The sequence below is a fragment of the Schistocerca serialis genome, chromosome 6 (genome assembly GCF_023864345.2).
Source record: "Schistocerca serialis cubense isolate TAMUIC-IGC-003099 chromosome 6, iqSchSeri2.2, whole genome shotgun sequence".
Lineage (NCBI taxonomy): Eukaryota > Metazoa > Arthropoda > Insecta > Orthoptera > Acrididae > Schistocerca > Schistocerca serialis.
This window is the reverse complement of record NC_064643.1, coordinates 625,598,441-625,620,679: the sequence shown is the minus strand read 5'-3', so window position 1 is coordinate 625,620,679 and position 22,239 is coordinate 625,598,441. Positions and strand designations below refer to the sequence as shown.

General features: G+C 39.4%; 1 protein-coding gene across 2 annotated transcripts in view; it reads left to right on the top strand.

Moving 5' to 3' along the window:
* The window catches only part of LOC126484601 (spliceosome-associated protein CWC27 homolog), a 124,452-nt gene extending 105,143 nt beyond the window's left edge, over positions 1 to 19,309 (top strand). For both annotated transcript variants that reach the window (XM_050108168.1, XM_050108167.1), the window contains exons 7-9: positions 13,987 to 14,162; positions 18,630 to 18,777; positions 18,873 to 19,309. In XM_050108168.1, coding sequence (XP_049964125.1) covers positions 13,987 to 14,162; positions 18,630 to 18,777; positions 18,873 to 19,035 — 487 coding nt within the window. In that variant the 3' untranslated portion in view covers positions 19,036 to 19,309. The remainder of the gene's footprint in view (positions 1 to 13,986; positions 14,163 to 18,629; positions 18,778 to 18,872) is intronic.
* Positions 19,310 to 22,239: the final 2,930 nt, after the last annotated feature.

Sequence of the window (22,239 nt, the reverse complement as noted above, 5' to 3'; positions counted from 1 at the left end):
TTCCTTTTCCTACTCTCTAATTCCATTCACCCATGACTATTAAATTTTTGTCTCCCTTCACTACCTGAATAATTTCTTTTATCTCACCATACATTTCATCAGTTTCTTCATCATCTGCAGAGCTGGTTGGCATATAAACTTATACTACTGTAGTAGGAATGGGCTTCGTGTCTATCTTGGCCATAATAATGTGTTCACTATGCTGTTTGTAGTAGCTTACCCACACTCCTATTTTTTTGTTCATTATTAAACCTACTCCTGCATTACCCCTATTTGATTTTGTATTTATAACCCCCCCATGAAACATGGATCTTGCCGTTGGTTGGGAGGCTTGCGTGCCTCAGCGATACAGATAGCCGTACCGTAGGTGCAACCACAACGGAGGGGTATCTGTTGAGAGGCCAGACAAACGTGTGGGTTCCTGAAGAGGGGCAGCAGCATTTTCAGTAGTTTCAGGGGCAACAGTCCGGATGATTGACTGATCTGGCCTTGTAACACTAACCAAAACGGCCTTGCTGTGCTGGTACTGCGAACGGCTGAAAGCAAGGGGAAACTACGGCCGTAATTTTTCCCGAGGGCATGCAGCTTTACTGTATGGTTAAATGATGATGGCGTCCTCTTGGGTAAAATATTCCGGAGGTAAAATAGTCCCCCATTCGGATCTCCGGGCGGGGACTACTCAAGAGGATGTCGTTATCAGGAAAAGAAAACTGGTGTTCTACAGATCGGAGCGTGGAATGTCAGATCCCTTAATCGGGCAGGTAGGTTAGAAAATTTAAAAAGGGAAATGGATAGGTTAAAGTTAGATATAGTGGGAATTAGTGAAGTTCGGTGGCATGAGGAACAAGACTACAGAGTTATAAACACAAAATCAAATAGGGGTAATGCAGGAGTAGGTTTAATAATGAATAGGAATGTGGGTAAGCTACTACAAACAGCATAGTGAACGCATTATTGTGGCCAAGATAGATACAAAGCCCATGCCTACTACAGTAGTACAAGTTTATATGCCAACTAGCTCTGCAGATGACAAAGAAATTAAAGAAATGTATGATGAAATAAGAGAAATTATTCAGATAGTGAAGGGTGACGAAAATTTAATAGCCATGGGTGACTGGAATTTGGTAGTAGGAAAAGGGAGAGAAGGAAACATAGTAGGTGAATATGGATTGGGGGTAAGAAATGAAAGAGGAAGCCGCCTGGTAGAATTTTGCGCAGAGCACAACTTAATCATAGCTAACACTTGGTTCAAGAATCATAAAAGAAACCTGTATACATGGAAGAAACCTGGAGATACTGACAGGTTTCACATAGATTATCTAATGGTGAGACAGAGATTTAGGAACCAGGTTTTAAATTTTAAGACATTTACAGGGGCAGATGTGGATTCAGACCACAATCTATTGGTTATGACCTGTAGATTAAAACTGAAGAAGCTGCAAAAAGGTGGGAATTTAAGGAGATGGGACCTGGATAAACTGAAAGAACCAGAGGTTGTAGAGAGTTTCAGGGAGAGCATAAGGGAACAATTGACAGGAATGGGGGAAAGAAATACAGTAGAAGAAGAATGGATAGCTCTGAGGGATGAAATAGTGAAGGCAGCAGAGGATCAAATAGGTAAAAAGATGAGGGCTAGTAGAAACCCTTGAGTAACAGAAGAAATATTGAATTTAATTGATGAAAAGAGAAAATACAAAAATGCAGAAAATGAAGCAGGCAAAAAGGAATACAAACGTCTCAAAAATGAGATCGACAGGAAGTGCAAAATGGCTAAGCAGGAATGGCTAGAGGACAAATGTAAGGATGTAGAGGATTATCTCACTAGGGGTAAGATAGATACTGCCTACAGGAAAATTAAAGAGACCTTTGGAGGTAAGAGAACCACTTGCATGAACATCAAGAGCTCAGATGGAAACCCAGTTCTAAGCAAAGAAGGGAAAGCAGAATGGTGGAAGGAGTATATAGAAGGTCTATACAAGGGCTATGTACTTGAGGACAATATTATGAAAATGGAAGAGGATGTAGATGAAGATGAAATGGGAGATACGATATTGCGTGAAGAGTTTGACAGAGCACTGAAAGACCTGAGTCGAAACAAGGCCCCAGGAGTAGACAACATTCCATTGGAACTACTGACGGCCTTGGGAGAGCCAGTCCTGACAAAACTCTACCATCTGGTGAGCAAGATATATGAAACAGGCAAAATACCCTCAGACTTCAGGAAGAATATAATATTTCCAATCCCAAAGAAAGCAGGTGTTGACAGATGTGAAAATTACCGAACTATCAGTTTAATAAGTCACAGCTGCAAAATACTAACGCGAATTCTTTACAAAAGAATGGAAAAACTAGTAGAAGCCAACCTTGGGGAAGATCAGTTTGGATTCCGTAGAAATGTTGGAACACATAAGGCAATACTGACCCTACGACTCATCTTAGAAGCTAGAGTAAGGAAGGGCAAACCTACGTTTCTAGCATTTGTAGACTTAGAGAAAGCTTTTGACAATGTTGACTGGAATACTCTCTTTCAAATTCTGAAGGTGGCAGGGGTAAAATACAGGGAGCGAAAGGCTATTTACAATTTGTACAGAAAGCAGATGGCAGTTATAAGAGTCGAGGGGCATGAAAGGGAAGCAGTGGTTGTGAAGGGAGTGATGCAGGGCTGTAGCCTATCCCCAATGTTATTCAATCTGTATATTGAGCAAGCAGTGAACGAAACAAAAGAAAAAATTCGGAGTAGGTATTAAAATCCATGGAGAAGAAATAAAAATTTTGAGGTTCGCCGATGACATTGTAATTGTATCAGAGACAGCAAAGGACTTGGAAGAGCAGTTGAACGGAATGGATAGTGTCTTGAAAGGAGGATATAAGATGAACATCAACAAAAGCAAAATGAGGATAATGGAATGTAGTCGAGTTAACTCAGGTGATGCTGAGGGAATTAGATTAGGAAATGAGACACTTAAAGTAGTAAAGGAGTTTTGCTATTTGGGGAGCAAAATAACTGATGATGGTCGAAGTAGAGAGGATATAAAATGTAGACTTGCAATGGCAAGGAAAGCATTTCTGAAGAAGACAAATTTGTCAACATTGAGTATAGATTTAAGTGTGAGGAAGTCATTTCTGAAAGTATTTGTATGGAGTGTAGCCATGTATGGAAGTGAAACATGGACATTAAATAGTTTGGACAAGAAGAGAATAGAAGCTTTTGAAATGTGGTGCTACAGAAGAATGCTGAAGATTAGATGGGTAGATCACATAACTAATGAGGAAGTATTAGTTGGTTGGTTGTTTCGGGGAAGGAGACCAGACAGCGAGGTCATCGGTCTCATCGGATTAGGGAAGGACGGGGAAGGAAGTCGGCCGTGCCCTTTGAAAGGAACCATCCCTGCATTTGCCTGGAGCGATTTAGGGAAATCACGGAAAACCTAAATCGGGATGGCCGGACGCGGGATTGAACCGTCGTCCTCCCGAATGCGAGTCCAGTGTCTAACCACTGCGGCACCTCGTTCGGTGTGGAAGTATTGAATAGGATTGGGGAGAAGAGAAGTTTGTGGCACAACTTGACTAGAAGAAGGGATCGGTTGGTAGGACATGTTCTGAGGCATCAAGGGATCACCAATTTAGTATTGGAGGGCAGCGTGGAGGGTAAAAATCATAGAGGGAGGAGGAGGAGGAAGTTAGTGTTTAACTTCCCGTCGACAACGAGGTCATTAGAGACGGAGCACAAGCTCGAATTAGGGAAGGATGGGGAAGGAAATCGGCCGTGCCCTTTCAAAGGAGCCATCCCGGCATTTGCCTGAAGCGATCTAGGGAAATCACGGAAAACCTAAATCAGGATGGCCGGACACGGGATTGAACCGTCGTCCTCCCGAATGCGAGTCCAGTGTGCTAACCACTGCGCCACCTCGCTCGGTCATAGAGGGAGACCAAGAGATGAATACACTAAGCAGATTCAGAAGGATGTAGGTTGCGGTAGGTACTGGGAGATGAAGAGGCTTGTACAGGATAGAGTAGCATGGAGAGCTGCATCAAACCAGTCTCAGGACTGAAGACCATAACAACAACAACCCCGAATTCACCTGACCAAAAGTCTTGTTCCTCCTGCCACTGAACTTCACAGATTCCCACTATATCTGACTTTAACCTATCCATTTCCCTTTTTAAATTTTCTAACCTACCTGCCCAATTAAGGGATCTGACATTCCACGCTGTGATCCATAGAATGCCAGTTTTCTTTCTCCTGATAACGACGTCCTCTTGAGTAGTCCCTGCCCGGAGATCCGAATGGGGGACTATTTTACCTCCGGAATATTTTACCCAAGAGGACGCCATCATCATTTAACCATTTAACCATACAGTAAAGCTGCATGCCCTCAGGAAAAATTACCGCTGTAGTTTCTCCTTGCTTTCAGCCGTTCGCAGTACCAGCACAGCAAGGCCATTTTGGTTAGTGTTACAGGGCCATATCAGTCAATCATTCAGACTGTTGCCCCTGCAACTACTGAAAAGGCTGCTGCCCCTCTTCAGGAACCACACGTTTGTCTGGCCTCTCAACAGATACCCCTCCATTGTGGTTGCACCTACGGTACAGCCATCTGTATCGCTGAGGCATGCAAGCCTCCCCACCAACGGCAGGGTCCATGGTTCATGGGGGAAGGGGCGGGGGGGGGGGGGGGGGGGGGGTGAAATGTCAAAGCAGGAACATCAAATATAAGGATTTAGAAGAACATTTCTCTAGGGAAAATAGCTACAGTCTACAGGAAAATTAAAGATACTTTTGGAGAAAAGAGAAGCAGCTGTATGAATGTCAAGAGCTCAGATGGAAAATCAGTCCTAAGCAAAGAAGGGAAATCTGAATGGTAGAAGTAGTATACAGAGGGTCTATACAAGGGAGATGAACTTGAAGGCAATATTATAGAAGTGGAAGAGAACATAGATGAATATATGATACTGGGAGAAGAATTTGTCAGAGTCTTGAAGGACCTAAGCCGAAACAAGGCCTCTGGAGTAGATGAAATTCCATTGGAACTACTGATAGCCTTGGGAGAGTGAGCCGTGGCAAAACTCTTCCATCTGGTGTGCAAGATGTTTGAAACAGGCAAAATACCTTTAGACTTCAAGAAGAATGTAATAATCCCAATTCCAAAGAAAGCAGTCGCTGACAGATGTGAAAATTACTGAACTGTCAGTTTAATAAGTCATGGTTGCAAAATACTAACACGAATTCTTTACAGAGGAATGGAAATACTGGTAGAAGCATACTTCAGGGAAGATCAGTTTGGATTTTGGAGAAATGTAGGAACATATGGGGCAATACTGACCCTACAACTTACCATAGAAGATAGGGTAAGAAAGGCAAAGCTACATTTCTGGCAATGAGCATTTCTGGCCAATGAGCATGAAAGGGAGGCATTGGTTGAGAAGGGACAGGGTTGTTGCCTATCCCTTATGTTATTCAGTCTGTACATTGAACAAGTAGTAAAGGAGAGAAAAATTTGGAGTAGAAATTAAAGTTCAGGGGGAAGAAATAAAAATCTTGAGGTTTGCCAATGACATTGCAATTTTGTCAGAGACAACAAACGACTTGGAAGAGCAGTTGCAAACAGAATGGACAGTGTATTGAAAGAAGGATATAAGATGAACTCCAATGAAACCAAGATAAAGATTATGGAATGTAGTCAGAATAAATCAGGTAATACTGAGGGAATTAGATTGGGAAATGAAACACTTAAAGTAGTAGATAAATTTTGTTATTTGGGCAGCAAAATAATTGAAGCTTGCTGTAGTGGAGACAGTATAAAAGGTAGACTGACAGTGGAAAGAAAAGTGTTTCTGAAGAAGAGAAATTTGTTAACATTGAATATAAATTTAAGTTTTAGAAAGTCTTTTCTGAAGGTATTTGTCTGGAGTGTAGCTATATATGGAAGTGGAATGTGGACAATAAACACTTTAGACAAGAAGAGAACTGTAGCTTTTGAAATGTGGTGCTACTGAAGAATGCTAAAGATTAGGGGGGGGGGGGGGTGGTCATGTAACTAATGAAGAGGAGACAATAAATTTGTGGCACAACTTGACTAAAAGAAGGAAACGATTGATAGAACACATTCTGAGATATCAAGGGATCAACAATTTAGTATTGGAGGGAAGTGCAGGGGAGGGAGGATTAAAATTTTAGAGGTAGACCAAGAGGTGAATACAGTAAGCAGATTCAGAAGGATGTAGGTTGCTGTGGTTATTCAGAGATGAAGAGAGCTGCTCGGGATAGAGTAACATGGAGAGCTGCATCAAACTAGTTTTTGGACTGAAGACCACAACAACAACAGGATATCATAAATGTGCATTCTGGAGAAGGTGGCAAACCTTGAAAAGTAAATCAGTTCCATATCGTGTTTTGTGTGTCATGTTTTGTCTCAGACTAATTCTTATTACTAGTCATTAAAGAATAAATGAACTGGGAAGTGAATTTACACATCTCGTATTCTTAAGTAGCTTTACATCTGTTTTATTATTAACTTTGTGCAATCAGTTTTCTTAAAACTCTACGTTATTTGATATTTGGTGCTTTATTGCGGAAGAATCTCCCGTAAACAAGAGCATATGAAAGTGTGAAAAATGTGCATAATGTTTAGATGTGCTAACATCTTAGGCCAACATACTGAAAAAGATTTCCAGTTCCAAATTAATCAAAACTGTATGAAACTTAAAATTCTCACATTGTATAAAATGTTGAAACACCTTAGGGCAATGCATTTGGGAGATGTCTTGGCAACTGTCAATATTCAAACAGGCCCATGCCCTGTTGTTTTCAAGGCACTTGTGCAATGAGAGCACTTTGCAAGAATGTGGGATGTTTGCCGAACAATAATAAGCATACACACATTGCAAACACTAGCACTCCCGCACAAGCAAAGATGACTAGCTTATAGTAATTATTAATTACCAATGGGTGAAGTAGCATTTACTCTGTCCCTCTGTTGTTTGACCAGGGAGAGAGTGAGATTCCACACTGAATTTAAATAAAATCCTCCATCCTTGCTTATAAGGACACTTGCTAATTAAAGCTCACCTGCTTGCTTAATAACACTATCCCAATAACTTGAACTGCATTCCAGAATCTCTGTGTTGTTATATTCCATAGGATGACCGTTTTAAAGGCAATGTTCTCCAGTAGCAGATATGCTCGACTGTTGTAAAACTATGTGACACTTATGCTCAACACACGAGCCCTCCATAGTCCTGACGGTGTGACCAATGTATGACATGCCACAACTGCAAGGGATATGGTCGACACTCACCATACACAAACCAGGACCATCCTTTATAGATCCTAAAAGAGCCCTCACTTTAGTTTATGGTCGAAAAACACTGTTTGCATCATGTTTTCACAGAATATGACCAGTCCTGTTGGAAATGCTACATGTGTAAGAAAAAAATGCCACAGGCTTTGGTGCCACCCCATTATTTTCATCACTCTCCAGATTCACAGTTGGTCAGTAACACAATGTTTATCTGATCTGTCTTTCAGCCTAACTACTCTGGTGAAAGGTGCTTTGAGGCAGGTTAACTGAGCTGACAAACTTTCAGGGTCTGTGATGATATGGATCCTATGAACCAAGGTATGTAGTAGCCCTACATGCTGATCTTGGTAGTGAGAACTGTAATTCTGGAGATAACAATCAGTGTGAGTTGGCTTCCTGTAAATGGCATGTCCAATATTCCATCAGCTTTCCTCTTGACCAACACATCAAGGTAGGGAAGGTAACCATCCTTTTCCTCTTCTGTTGTGAAGTGAATATGTAGATTGATTGAATTTGGGTGTTCCAAATAGTCATTTAAATTATCCCTTCGATGAAGCCAAACAATAAAAGTATTGTCTACATATCTAGAAAAACTTACTATCTTTCCACACTGTTGAGGCCACGATTTGGTCAGTGGGGGCCTCACATTAAGAACTTATTGGATTTATTATGATGATTAGAGGGTATTGTGTTTGAATGGCTCTGATATTTTTGAAAGTTTTGATGTGGTCCCTCTCTTCACACACATTCCTTCCTCTGATTCATTGTGGTTAACTGAGGTTATGTTTTGCATTGAATTAAAGAACATATTTCAACATGTGTTGGCTTCCACTTTCTTTTTATTCAGTGAACAGTTCTATGAACAGACAGATGGAGTTGTGATGGGGAGCCCTTTGTCACCTATGGTTTCCATTTGGTTTATGGAAAATATGGTGAGGAAATTGCCCTGGAGTTGGTGGTATTGAACCCTGTATGACTTTTCTTTTTCCCTCAGTTAAATAGACAATACTTTTGCTGTGTTGCCTCACAAAAGTGGGAATTTAAACAGCTTTTTAGAACATCTGAATTCAGTCTCCCAGCATATTTGCTTCACGGTGTAGTTGGAAAAGGATGGTTGCCTTCTTTTCCTTAATGTGCTGTGGGGAGGAAGGTTGATGGTACAATGGGACATGCCCTTTATAGGAAGCCACCACTCAGTGATTTGTATCTTCCTCGCATGTTAGTTCTCACCATCCAACATGAAGGGGCACTTTGTACCTTGGCGCACAGGGGCCCATGTCTTCTCAGATCCTGAAAGTTTATCAGCTGAATTAGCTCATCTCAGTGTCACATTCCGTCAGAACAGTTACAGTGAAAGGCAGATCAGATGTGTGTTGCACTATCGACCAACTGTGAATTAGATGAGTGATGGATATAAAAAGGTGGCACCAAAATCTCTGGTCTTAGGCAGGAGTATTTCCAACAGGATTGGTCATATTCTGTGGTAAAATTATGTGAAATGTATTTTTCAGCGACCATCTAAGATAAGGGCTTGTTTTAAGATCTGTAAAGGACAATCTTGGTTTGCACAATGTAGGTGCTTATCACATCCCTTGCAGTTGTGGTATGTTGAGCATCACACATGCTTACAACTGCTGAGCACATCTAGTACTGCAGAACATTGCCTTGGCACTGGCTATGCACTTTCAGGTATTGGGATAGTTTTATGAAGGAAACAGTTGAGATTATTACCAAGTGACGTAAATAGAGATGGAAGTTTTTGCTTAAATTCTGCATGAAATTCTGCTCTGTTCCTGATCAAACAATAGAGGGAGAAAATTAATTCTATCTCCCAGAATCCCCCACAGAAGAACCACAAAAGTGCCCCACTTGTGACAGGATACTTTCCGGGACTGGACCAGACTCTGAATGTGGCTCTCCAGCAGGGATACGACTTCCTCCAATCCTGCCCTGAAATGAGATCCATCCTTCATGAAATCCTCCCCACTCCGCCAAGAGTGTCTTTCCGCCGTCCACCTAACCTTCGTAACCTGTTAGTTCATCCCTATGAAATCCCCAAACCACCGTCCCTACCCTCTGGCTACTATCCTTGTAACCGCCCCCGATGCAAAACCTGTCCCATGCACCCTCCCACCACCACCTACTCCAGTCCTGTAATCCGGAAGGTGTACACGATCAGAGGCAGAGCCACGTGTAAAAGCACCCACGTGATTTACCAACTGACCTGCCTACACTGTGATGCATTCTATGTGGGAATGACCAGCAATAAACTGTCCATTCGCATGAATGGACACAGGCAGACAGTGTTTGTTGGTAATGAGGATCACCCTGTGGCTAAACATGCCTTGGTGCACAGCCAGCACATCTTGGCACAGTGTTACACCGTCCGGGTTATCTGGATACTTCCCACCAACAGCAACCTATCCGAACTCCGGAGATGGGAACTTGCCCTTCAGTATATCCTCTCTTCTCGTCATCCGCCAGGCCTCAATCTCCGCTAATTTCAAGTTGCCGCCATTCATACCTCACCTGTCTTTCAACAACTTCTTTGCCTCTACACTTCTGCCTCGACTGACATCTCTGCCCAAACTCTTTGTCTTTAAATATGTCTGCTTGTATCTGTATGTGTGGATGGATATGTGCGTATGTGCGAGTGTATACCTGTCCTTTTTTCCCCCTAAGGTAAGTCTTTCCGCTCCCGGGATTGGAATGACTCCTTACCCTCTCCCTTAAAACCCACTTCCTTTCGTCTTCCCCTCTCCTTCCCTCTTTCCTGATGAGGCAACAGTTTGTTGCGAAAGCTTGAATTTTGTGTGTATGTTTGTGTGTGTTTGTGTGTCTATCGACCTGCCCGCGCTTTTGTTCGGTAAGTCACCTCATCTTTGTTTTTATATATAATTTTTCCCACGTGGAATATTTCCTTCCATTATATTGATACCATTAGTAATTAATGTTGACTGTTGATAACTTTCGTCAATGGCCATCTTTGGTTATGCAGTGGTGTTAGTGTTTACTGTGTGTGTATATGTGTGTGTGTGTGTGTGTGTGTGTGTGTGTGTGTGTGTGTTGGTGTTGTCTTTTGGCATATGCCTGGCATACCGACATTTTACTTTTCCTGGCGTACCACTCTCTCATTTTTTTGTACCTTGAAAATGACAGGGCATGAATCTGTTGAATGATCTGCAGTTGTAAAAGATGTCACTTGGCTCCATTCTCATGAGTTGTGTGAACAATTCAAATGACATTTTCCACTCAATAAGTTATTCCACTTATCAGAAAATAAGGACTTATAGACATGTAGCTACTATTATTCTTCGCTCTAAAATCTGCAGATTATTGTTAGTTGTATGACAAGGAGCCATCTTCATTGTTAGCAGAACTCTGCTTGTAAGCCATACAAATGGCTATTGTTTCATCAAAATATGAATGTTGTTTAGAACTGCATAACACACTATTTTCTAAACTTGAAAGAGAAACATTTTTTCTGTAAACCAGTTGTGATATTAATTGCCCACTGTCTTGATCACATCAAGTATGATCTCTTTAGCAGTGAGATGTTGGCCTCAAATGCAGAAATCACACAGAAATTAAGTTGCCCAAGAGACAATTTATGAACCATTTTGGGAATAACAAGAAGTTGCAGGAAGACAAATAAATTGGGATACTAAAATACGGGAGTTAGTAGGATCAATGTTACTTTATATTAAATTGAATTGTTGGTGGACTGGGCACAAAACTTGACGTACTGTTGAAAGATGGAGTTTGGATGTCTTGCTATCAACGAGCTTTAATTTTATGAAAAATTGTTTAATGCCATTGAAGATTCATTTACAAGTGTGAGGTATGTAAGATAGTCCACTGAGATTACATGTTAACTTTTGGTGATGCACAAAAATGTTTTAGACAAAACTTGCTATAGCTGAAGGAACACAGACAATGCTAGTAGTCCTCTCATAGGTAGACAGATAGAGGTGATGCAGCAAGCAGCTTTGTTGCTTTAAATGAAAGTACATTGTGCTGTGTCTGCAAAATAACAGTTCTTGATGTAACTTTTGCAAAATAACAGTTCTTGATGCAACATTTTCATTAATGTCACTACTTCATAGATCCGATAAGAAACTACACAATAAGAATGCATTCAAGATTTGAATACTTCTACTGTATTGACATAGATTGAATGGTACAGTACTTGGGATTTTATGCCACACTCAAAAGAAATATATGTTCCTTCCTTTCTTTTCTACATGCAATATTTCTACGTTATCTTCTATGCTATTAAGGGGATGGCCTGTTTCATATATATGGTTCGCAACAGCTGATTTGTCATAATTTCCTAACCTGAACGCATCTTTATGTTCTTTATACTGGATCGCAAATGATCTTCCTGTCTGCCCTATATATTTTGCATCACAAGTTCTGCACTGAATCCTATAAACTCCCGATCTTTCAAACTTATTTCTCTTCTCGCCAATATCGTGCTTAAGGCTTAAGGTTTTAAACCACATCTATTCTGTAACCGTTATTCATCGCTATTCTCTTAACGGTATTAATTTCAGTCTCCCTATCTTTTTCGCTCATAGATATATTGACTGCCCTATGCACGAGACTACGGAAAGCAGCTTCTTTATGAACCTGCGGATGGCATGAATCATTCGGGATCACGGCATTAGTCGTTTGTTTTCTATAAACGGAGAACGCATGTTTGTTGCCCTGCTTTTTTATATTCAGGTCCAGGAACTGTAAACAATTGTCAGTTTCATATTCCACGGTAAATTCTATTTTATTATGTGCATCGTTGACCTTTTTTACTATTTCCTCAATGTCCTCATGGGAACCATCGACAAGTAACAGAGTGTCGTCAACATAACGTTTGTAATAAATAATTTTATCCATAATGCTATCGTCAGAATTTAGAACTTTATCTTCAAGGTCGTTGATAAAAATGTCCGCCATAGTTCCTGAAACTGTTACGAAAAAGTAATAAGCGCAAAAATAAAAAACCTGATGGAGAGAAAGTGAAAATTATCACGATGCCATATTACGGAACAGTCTCACAAAAGATAGCAAATATTTTTAAGCCATACAATGTTAAAATAGCTTTTCAGACTAATCACTTAGTGAGGTATAGCCTTAAGCACGATATTGGCGAGAAGAGAAATAAGTTTGAAAGATCGGGAGTTTATAAGATTCAGTGCAGAACTTGTGATGCAAAATATATAGGGCAGACAGGAAGATCATTTGCGATCCGGTATAAAGAACATAAAGATGCGTTCAGTTTAGGAAATTATGACAAATCAGCTGTTGCGAACTGTATATATATATGAAACAGGCCATCCCCTTAATAGCATAGAAAATAACGTAGAAATATTGCATGTAGAAAAGAAAGGGAGGAAACTTGATTTACTAGAGGAATTTGAGATAGCTATCCATGAAAAGAAACAAAGCAATATTCTAAATGCACAAGATAATTTTAAAGAAATGAGATTTTTTAGCAGGTTTTTAGAATTATTTTAGGGTAGGTATGCAACTTTAAACTTGTAGCATGTCACTGACGGAGTTGCGAGAGGCTAACGATGGCAGACCAATGCAATAAGGAAATAAGGCGCCCAATAGCATAGCGTTACCGTCAAGCACACGGCTGTAACCCCGCCACAACATCTAGGCACGTCAGTCCACAACAGCTCCCGAGCCAGCACAGTGCGACAGCATACTTGGTAGCTATGGGATGGCCATTGACTTGTGTCAACAACTTCAATGTAAGACGAGGACCCACAGTCCAATATACTTTTAATTCTGTTTTACTCTATGGACTTCCCAACTATTTGTGATGGTATTTTGTCTTTTTAGTCCGTTTAATTTCATGACATAGACTTTGCAACCTGATGATGAGAGCATTGTCTCTTGAAACGCGTTGTTAAAATATATGTATAAGAATCGCAGTTGAATGCTAACAGTGATAACCAGTATAACGACAACTGCTACCTCGACTCCATAATGGATTATATTTAAAAAAAATGCAGTGCTTTCATTCTTGTTACCAGTGAAGAGAATTTAATTTGTTTCAGTGTTTATGTTTGTTTCCCTTTTATTAAAAATAAATTTCAGAAAAGGAAACTGAAGACACCTAAACAAAACTTTCGCCAAATCATTGAGATTACATGCCGTTTGTCTACCCTCCTCCTCACTGCTGGTGGGTCCATCTCATCCTGGGATGTGAGTGACCTACCTTTCTTTTCTAACCTTGCCCTCTCTGTCCCTCTCTCCTCGCCCCAAGGAAGAAACTAATAGTTTTGAAAACTTTGATAATACCATCACTTTTTGCGTGTATATCAATAATACTAAACATTTCACTTCCTGAAGGTAAGTACTGGTCATCAGTTCCGTCTCATATTCATCAAATTACATGCCCATATGTTCCATTATTGAGTTGTTCATGAAACATTGAGATGTACTTTGTCATAATTTGTGTGTGTGTGTGTGTGTGTGTGTGTGTGTGTGTGTGTGTGTGTGTGTGTGTTTTAAGGTCTGTGTTGGTTGGATCAGACACAGTGAAAACATTATGTACATTATTGAAACAGTCATAAGACTCACACTTGTAAGTAGATTATTTTTTTATGTGCTAAACATTTCAGTTGGACTATGTATGGACATTTTTTCTTTGCTTATAAATGTCTGTCTTGTGCAGGGAGCAGATTCGTAAGGAAATAAAAGATTTAAAACGTGAAATGAAGAACGATAAACAGAATAAGGAAACTGAAATAAAGTTGTTGGCTGCTGAGAAGAAGGAGAAGGAAATACTTAAAGAATATAATGAAACAGTAGCAAAATACAAACAGAAAAAGCAAGAAATGCCAAAGAAAGGTAAAAATATTTCCTGCAGATATTAATGGTACTCTCTGTACTATGGTGAACAAAATAATTGTACAGATTCTAGAGCTATTGTTTATCACAAAAATAGTTTCTTTCATGTAAACATTCATAGCAAAATAATTTACTATTTCTGAAAAGTAAATTCAGAAGTGTACTGGCTGCAGTAATCATGAGTTAAGAGAATACTGTGCATAAAATTATAGGCATACACCTACACTCTACAAATCACCAAGATGTGCATGGCAGAGGGTACATTCCATTGTACCAGTTATTAGTCTTCCTTCCTGTTACATTCATGTATGGAGCGTGGGAAGAATTATTGTTTGAATGCCTCCATTTTTGCTGTAATTCTTCTAATGCTGTCCGCATCACCCCTATGTGATTGGTACATAGGGGGCTGTAGTATGTTTCTAGAGTCATCGATTAAGACCAGTTCTTGAAACTTTTTTTTGTAATAGACTTTCTCAGGACAGCTCATGCCTGTTTTTGAGAGTCTGCCAGTTCAGTTTCCTCAGCATCTCTTTGACACTCTCCCACGGGTCAAACAAATCTGTGACCATTCATACTGCCCTTTTCTGTATATGTTAAATATCCCCTGTTAGTCCTATTTGGTAAGGGGCTCACACACTTGAGCGTTATTGTAGAATGGGTTGCATTAGTTATTTGTAAGCAATCTCCTTTGTAAACTAATTGAACTTCCCCAGTATTCTACCAATAACCCAAAGTCTACCACCTGCTTTACCAATGACTGAGCCTATGTGATCATTCCATTATGTATCCCTGCAGAATATTACAACCAGGTCTTCATATGAATTGGCTGATTCCAGCTGTGACTCATTGATGTTATAGTTATAGGATACTATTATGCTTTTGCGTTGTGACGTGCACCATTTTAAATTTCTGAACATTTAAAGCAAGTTGCCAATCTTTACACCACTTTGAAATCTTAGCAAGATCTGACTGAATATTTATGCCTCTTCCGTCAGATAGCACTTTGTCATAGATAACTGCATCACCTGCAAAAAGTCTGAGTTTACTATAAATATTGTCTGTAAGGCTATTAATATACAATATTAACAGCAAAGGTCCGAACACACTTACCTGAAGTTAGTTCTACATCTGACAATGCCTCTCCATCGATCAACACATATAAGATAACACCCACTATCCTAGCTTTTAATTAAGAAAGAAAGATAGAAATATTAAGATTATGAACAAAGTAATGTTCTTACATTTTGGGCCAAGAGATGTTTTGCTGAAGGGTGTTTACAGGCTGACCAGCACGGACTAATCTGCAAAGCACATCATACTTGCTCGATGTATTCAGGTGTTCTGAGAGATAATGGGAAATCTGTTGACTTTCATTTAGAGCTATACCTTTTTCTCTTGAGGTTTTTCACCCATAAAAAATTGTGTTACAGAAAGCAACATCCTCTTTGATCCAGTTGAAGTGCTAGTGAACACTGCAACACAAGAATCACCACTTTTATAAGATGTTTCCATGACAGGTTCACAGTGCTTTCATAACCACAGCTCCATGGCTACTGAAATGGCATCACATAAGCAACAATATGCCACAATGTAAAAATGAAAATGTTATGTAACATAATGAAAAGCCATCAGTTCTTTTTGCTGCATCACATACCAATATTAGTAATGGTCTGTCTTTTGCAATTGTATATGGATTGATAGAAATATGTCTGTGTACCAATGTAAATACCCTATGTCTCTTTACCTCATCATCATTGTCCCTACATGAGATATACAATGGAGATAGCAGATGTGTTACATAGACTTCCTCAACTACTGGGCCCCTAAATTTGCACAGCAGGATTTAGGAATTTTGACGTCACTTTTTTCCAAAGATTCTCATTAAAGATGTCTGGGTATCTGTGTTACATTTCTTCTGGGCTATACAGACGTGTTAAAATCCTGGAAATGAGTTCTTTCAGTGTCTGCTGTCATGCTTGCTTTTTAAGGGCTCTATAGACACTGGAACATTCTTGAATACAGTTTCCTACACAGGTGCATTAACTTTCCTAATATTTTTCCAACAAATCTAAATATTTCATTCGCCCGCCTTACTGTTAACATCTTTTCTTTTCTTTCTCTTTCTTTCTTCTTCTTCCTTCTTCTTTAAAAAAAGCCCTAGACATTTAAACTGTGACACAAGTGCTAGAAATTTATCTCTGATTTTGTGATTGTATACAAGTGGTCTCTTACTCTTTGTAATGGCTGTTACCTTGAATTTATCCACACTGAAAGAGAGCTGCCATTCAGTACACCAAGTGATAGTACCATTTAGATTGATTTGCATTTACTTACTATCATTTGACAACAATACTTCCGTATAAACAACAGCATCATTAGTAAACAATTTAAAAGTGCTGTTGACCATTTCTGAACTACTCAAAGAAAGTTTTTTTTCCCAGGGGGCAGCAGGGAATAACAATAAGTCATATGAAACTGAAAAAAACTTAACAAAAATATCACCAAAATAAAGGCAACTCATTCAAAAGTACACATCTCTGAAATAAAAATCTGCTGCTGGGTTGCATTCAGTACTATGTTGTTTAACTCTGTGCATTGTAACATGCTCGTGTCCTCCTCAGCATGCCATCCACAAGGTGGATGATATGTTGCTTCTGAAGCCTGTCCCACTCTTTGATAGCGACTCTTCTGAGGTCCTCCAGTGTTTGGAAAGAGTTTCTATGTCAATGCACAGAAAATTTCAACTGCTTCCATGCATGGCCAATTGGGATCATCTCAACAGATGCTGCATACTAGTAGTTGGTTGTTTCTTGCCTACTGGGGGAAGGTGTTCACAAGGTGAGGGTGGTGGGCTAATGTATAATCATCTTGAAAGATCAAAGCATCACTGAAATTTTGACTGGAGGGCTAGACAATAGGAGGGAAAACACTGTCCCCAGTACTACTCTGACTTAACAGGTCTCATTTGGCCTAATGTTACCAAACAACAACCTTGTCATCCTCAGCCAATAGTCATTGCTGGATGCAGATATTGAGGGGGCTTGTGGTCAGCACACACCTCTCCCAGCCATTATCAGTTTTCATGACTGGAGCTGCTACTTCTCAGTCAGACAGCTCCTTAGTTGGCCACACAAGTGCTGAGTGCACCCCACTTGCCAAAAGCACTCGGTAGACCCAGTTGGTCACCCATCCAAAATGCTAGCCGAGCCCGACAGTGCTTCCATGATGTGGCAGGAGCTGATAGTGCCACTGCTGCAAAGCTGTTGGCATCCTCAGACTGCATAATCCACAAATTATGCTTAATAGTGATGAGAAGCATTCAATATCCATACATGATTTGGCCCAAAATACGGCATGCCTGAGTTGTGAACTGGTTCCCAGTTGATTCCACATTCTTCTCAGATGATCATCAGCAAGAGACAAATCCTGTATTTGTTATTGATGGCAACTCAACACCATTGACCCAAGTTCTATTCCAGTTGTTCTTTGTCCATATTTTTGTGCATTACAGTGTTGGTTTTTTTTAATGTTCTCTGTAATGGACTCCTATAGGCTAAATTGATTGTGCGGAGACAGTCGTGTGCTGTCTGAGCCAACACAGACCTCCCAGTTGCCTCCAGAAAAGGGCTGTTGACTGGGTGTGACCTCTATAAGGCAGCTCTTCAGTGTTTTATGCCTCATGATAGCAGTTAAATGTTTTGAAGAGATCTCTGTAGTGTAATGCAAATTTTGTGATGTACTGAATCAAGCAGCACCCCAGATTACGCAAGATACATATTATTTTTATGCTGGAGGATATCCATAATAAGACATGGTATATTGAACATTGTTTTTCTTGTGTTAAGCAAAGATACACATCCAAAACATCGCAAAAACATTTTCACCACGTTTTATTACAAAGGGGAGATCCCATCACAGTGAGTGCAATTACCAATTTCACACCTCTAGAGTTTTTCCTCTACGGTTACGTCAAGACATTGGTGTCTGAAACTCTTGTAGAAATGAATGAAGACCTGCTTGCTAGGGCCCAAATTGCCTTTCTCCTAGTACAACAGACACCCGGGATCTTTGAGAGAGCACAGCAGAATTTCATGCACAGTTGCCATGCATGCATTGAGACTGGTGGTCGTCACTCAACAGTTACTAAGAGCTACGTTGTTGTTATGTGGTGTGTGCTGTGTAAGTCCATAACACAGTAAATATGCATTTCCAATCATTGGTTCCCTATCTCAGTATAAACAGTGGTGGACTCACTATCACCTGTTTCAGTTTGACCCAGAAGGTTTGAGACACTGTGTATTGTTCACTCTGTCAGTTTATTCATTTGGGGTTGTCACATTACTGTTGTGTAGTATTTTCATAACAAATTACAAATGAATTGCAGTGTAGCTGTTTTCTAGTATTTATTATTTTTGTTATCTCTTTTATTGTACTGATAATTAATTGAAACTTTTTAAATGTACTTAGGTCAGTCAAGAGAGGAATTCACTCTTTCATTGCTGTCAAAATTTCAGAAGAAACTTGCAGAAGCAAAGGACAAAGCTCAAAATAGTGCAGATCAAGGTGATGATAAAAAAGATGATGACTCAAATGCTGACAGTGAAAGTGAGGAATGGTAAGAATACATGACTGCTCTATGAATGATTTTTGTTTCTTTAACATTAGTTGTGGAAGTATTCTTGTTATGTGAGACTACTATTATTGTTACAGGTTGACACACAAACTTCAGTTTGAGGAGAAACTGCCAGTTTTGGCCAAGGATGCCAGCACAAAAGATGATGACTGGTTTGAGATTTATGACCCCAGGAATCCAATAAACAAGAGAAGACGAGAAACAAGTAAAAATGCCATGAAAAATAAAGAGAAACAATAATTGTAGAACAAGTGCAAAGAAGAACATTGAGTGTAACTATGAAGCATTTGCAACAAGTGGCCTACTCAACTGAATGATCTCACTAGCTAAAATGTGCAGAAAGACACTCAAAAGGGCTATAAAGATGAGGTGAACACATAAGGACCAGAATTAGTATTGTGACTCATGTTGTACATTATCATCTTCAGTTGAAGGTTATTATAAAGAAATGTATACAGACAACAAATATTTACTGAACAGATCAAATGCATTGAGCAAAATTGCTTTTACTACAGTAATATTTTGAGTTTCACCTCAAGTGGTGCATAACTCCTCCCATACATACACAAGAACAACCTTTGCAAAAATTGGTATTCTTAATCGGGATTCTTCATACATACCTAATTGATAAATTTAACTATGAGGCAGTATAATAGGAAGCACTAATACATTCCTAGAAGAAAGAGAGAGACAAGAACTCTTTGCAGGGCATAAATATACAAATTATTTCTGACTGAGGAAATGTCAGTGTCATCAGTTAGCACCACCTTAGATACTCTGGATGATTCTAAGAGTAAATTTGTGGCACACCTACCATATTAAAATTAGAGCAGCTGATTACTTGTACTTTTAAATCCAACATGAATTCCTGCAATTTTGCAGTTGGTTCTTGCTGTTTCATTTTGAGCATAATTACTTTACTGTTTCCCCATTTCATATACAATTACATATGCTCCCTCTGCAAAGCATTTTCTGCTTCACAGCAAATGCTTCATTATCATAAGTATGGTGTAGTGGCAATTGCGTTGACCACTTCATTTTTGCATGATCATTTATGACTTTATTAACCCTTTTTCTGTTGTGGGCGTGTGTAAAAGTCCTGCTGAGCCATTCCCCAGGTGCTTTTGGACATCACAATGCATTCTGAGCCACTGACACCTCACTGCTGTGGACGACTTACTTCAGTATCTCAGAGAATAAAGAAGTTTCCAGTATTTATCATAGAACATATGTGCCTCATTGTGTGCTATCATTTGCAAGAAAACTCATTTCAGTATCTTGAATTGTTTATGAGATATGATTATTATTATGGCCACTATCCGTGATGTGCAAGGACATGTATAAGTGCATGGTGCACAGCCATCTTCTGGATATAAAATGCAGTAACTCGAGAACAAAATGAAGTAACCTTCTGCTCTCAATTTCAAATAAAATTTTGATATCTTGTCAACATTTCATTCATTGCGGTGTATGGGCTAAAACCCAACCGTATCCGAAGTTTATGTAATGTGTTTTTACCCCTGCAAAATTTTCAAGTTTCTCACAATGTTTTACTTAATTTTATCAAACACAGTAATTATGACACATCAAGCGAAGATATCAGACTGTAGGATGAGCAAAAATCAAATTTTTTTCACCTAATAATTTTCTTAAATACAGATGATAAGTATTTCATAGCAGCTGGCAAGTTCATGTGGACAGAACTGAGCATGTCACACCCAGCCATCCATCGAATATAAAGCCCAATAACTTGAGACGAAAATTAAATATCATTTTGCTCTCAATTTTGAATAAAATTTTGATATTGTGTCTTACATTTCATTCGCTGCAGTGTATGAGCTAACATCAGCCATACGCAAAGTTTATGCAGTGTCTTTTTACCTATGCAAACTCTTTAAAAAAATTTCCATTGTTTTACTTAATTTGATGCAGCACAGTAAGTATGATGGATAACAAAAAGAAATTAATTTCTTTATCGAGCGAAGATATCAGACTGTAGGATGTGCAAAAATCGAATTTTTTCACCTAATAGTTTTTGAAAAATTGGATGATAAGTATTTCATATCAGTTGGAATGCTGTCTTTTCAGCACAGGCACCAGCATTTGGTGAGAGTACAGTCATAACAAAAGCTGCCCCAACCAGAATACAAAGACCACATCTGTAGCAGCTAAAGGGTTAACTATCCATTCATCAGATGTCTTCTGACACTCCATTCCTTTTCACATTCATCAGACATCAGCAAAAACACCCTAAATGTGTTAGCGTCATTAGAATAAATTAATAGGGTAAAAGTGGACCCTTATTCTACGACAGAGCACATCAGTGTTTAGTTGTACAAAGTTTGTTTATTTACTGTATTACTGTCAATGAAGCACACTCATTTACATAGAGTGTGAGATGACAATTTCAGGACAATTGTCAAATTAATGTATTACATCCTGATTAGCCAAAATAACACTGAACACAACAATATCAAATTTAAATAGAAGGTTCTCTACAAGTTTTTTCTTACATCTAGACAGTGAAACACTGGGATGAGTTGGCCAATATTTCGTAAAATCATCTAATTCCAGTTTCTAAGTTCAGTACTATTTAGGATGACAATCAAGTGTACAGATGGTTAGCTTTTTGTGACAAAATATGCAAAAGATTACTCAAAGTTGCTCATGTTCACAGTGGATGCAAGCCGGTGATCCAATATTTTTACACCTCTTTCAGCGGCATTTACCTTCAGCTACAACGTATTGTAGGCTGTAAATAGACTACCCTCGCCTTCTTAAAATCCTATGAAAAGCTAATCAAAATCCATACTGATTTTATCAGCTGAAACTGCCCTGTCTCTCTCGTTACATGAGAAAACATGCACTCATCCCTAGTCTGGAAAATATGGTGATATACACGCACATAGATGGAGCAGCATGTATACTATAATACCCTCTCAGTTCTCACACGAACAATTAACTACATGGCTGTTTCGTTTCTGTGCTATCGGAGTCAACAACTCTTCAGCTAATTTCTAGCTGAATGTCAGCTAGAGTAAATGCAGTGTTCACACAAAATTCATCTTTTCACGTCGTGCGGAGCGTGATGCGCCCTGTTCTACACTTGACGCTGGTTCAGAGGAGATTCCCAGAAGTTTTCGGTATTCTGTCTTTCGTAGCAAACTGTCTCCCACCTGTACCCTTTCGTGTGTCGCGTCATGGCTTTTTAGACCAATGGTAGCGTTCCTTTCATCTCGTGGAGACTAACCCACCAATCGCAAAGGGTGTACCTTCAAACTGCACCATAATCTCACCTCTTCTACTCCTTCCGAGTTTATTTCAGCAATCGGACATTTTGTGCCCACTCCTGACACCTGAAAGTTACATTCGTACATCACAGGAGCACATGGACCTTTCACATGATCAGAAAATGCAACTCTATTTAACTGCATCTCAGCCCTG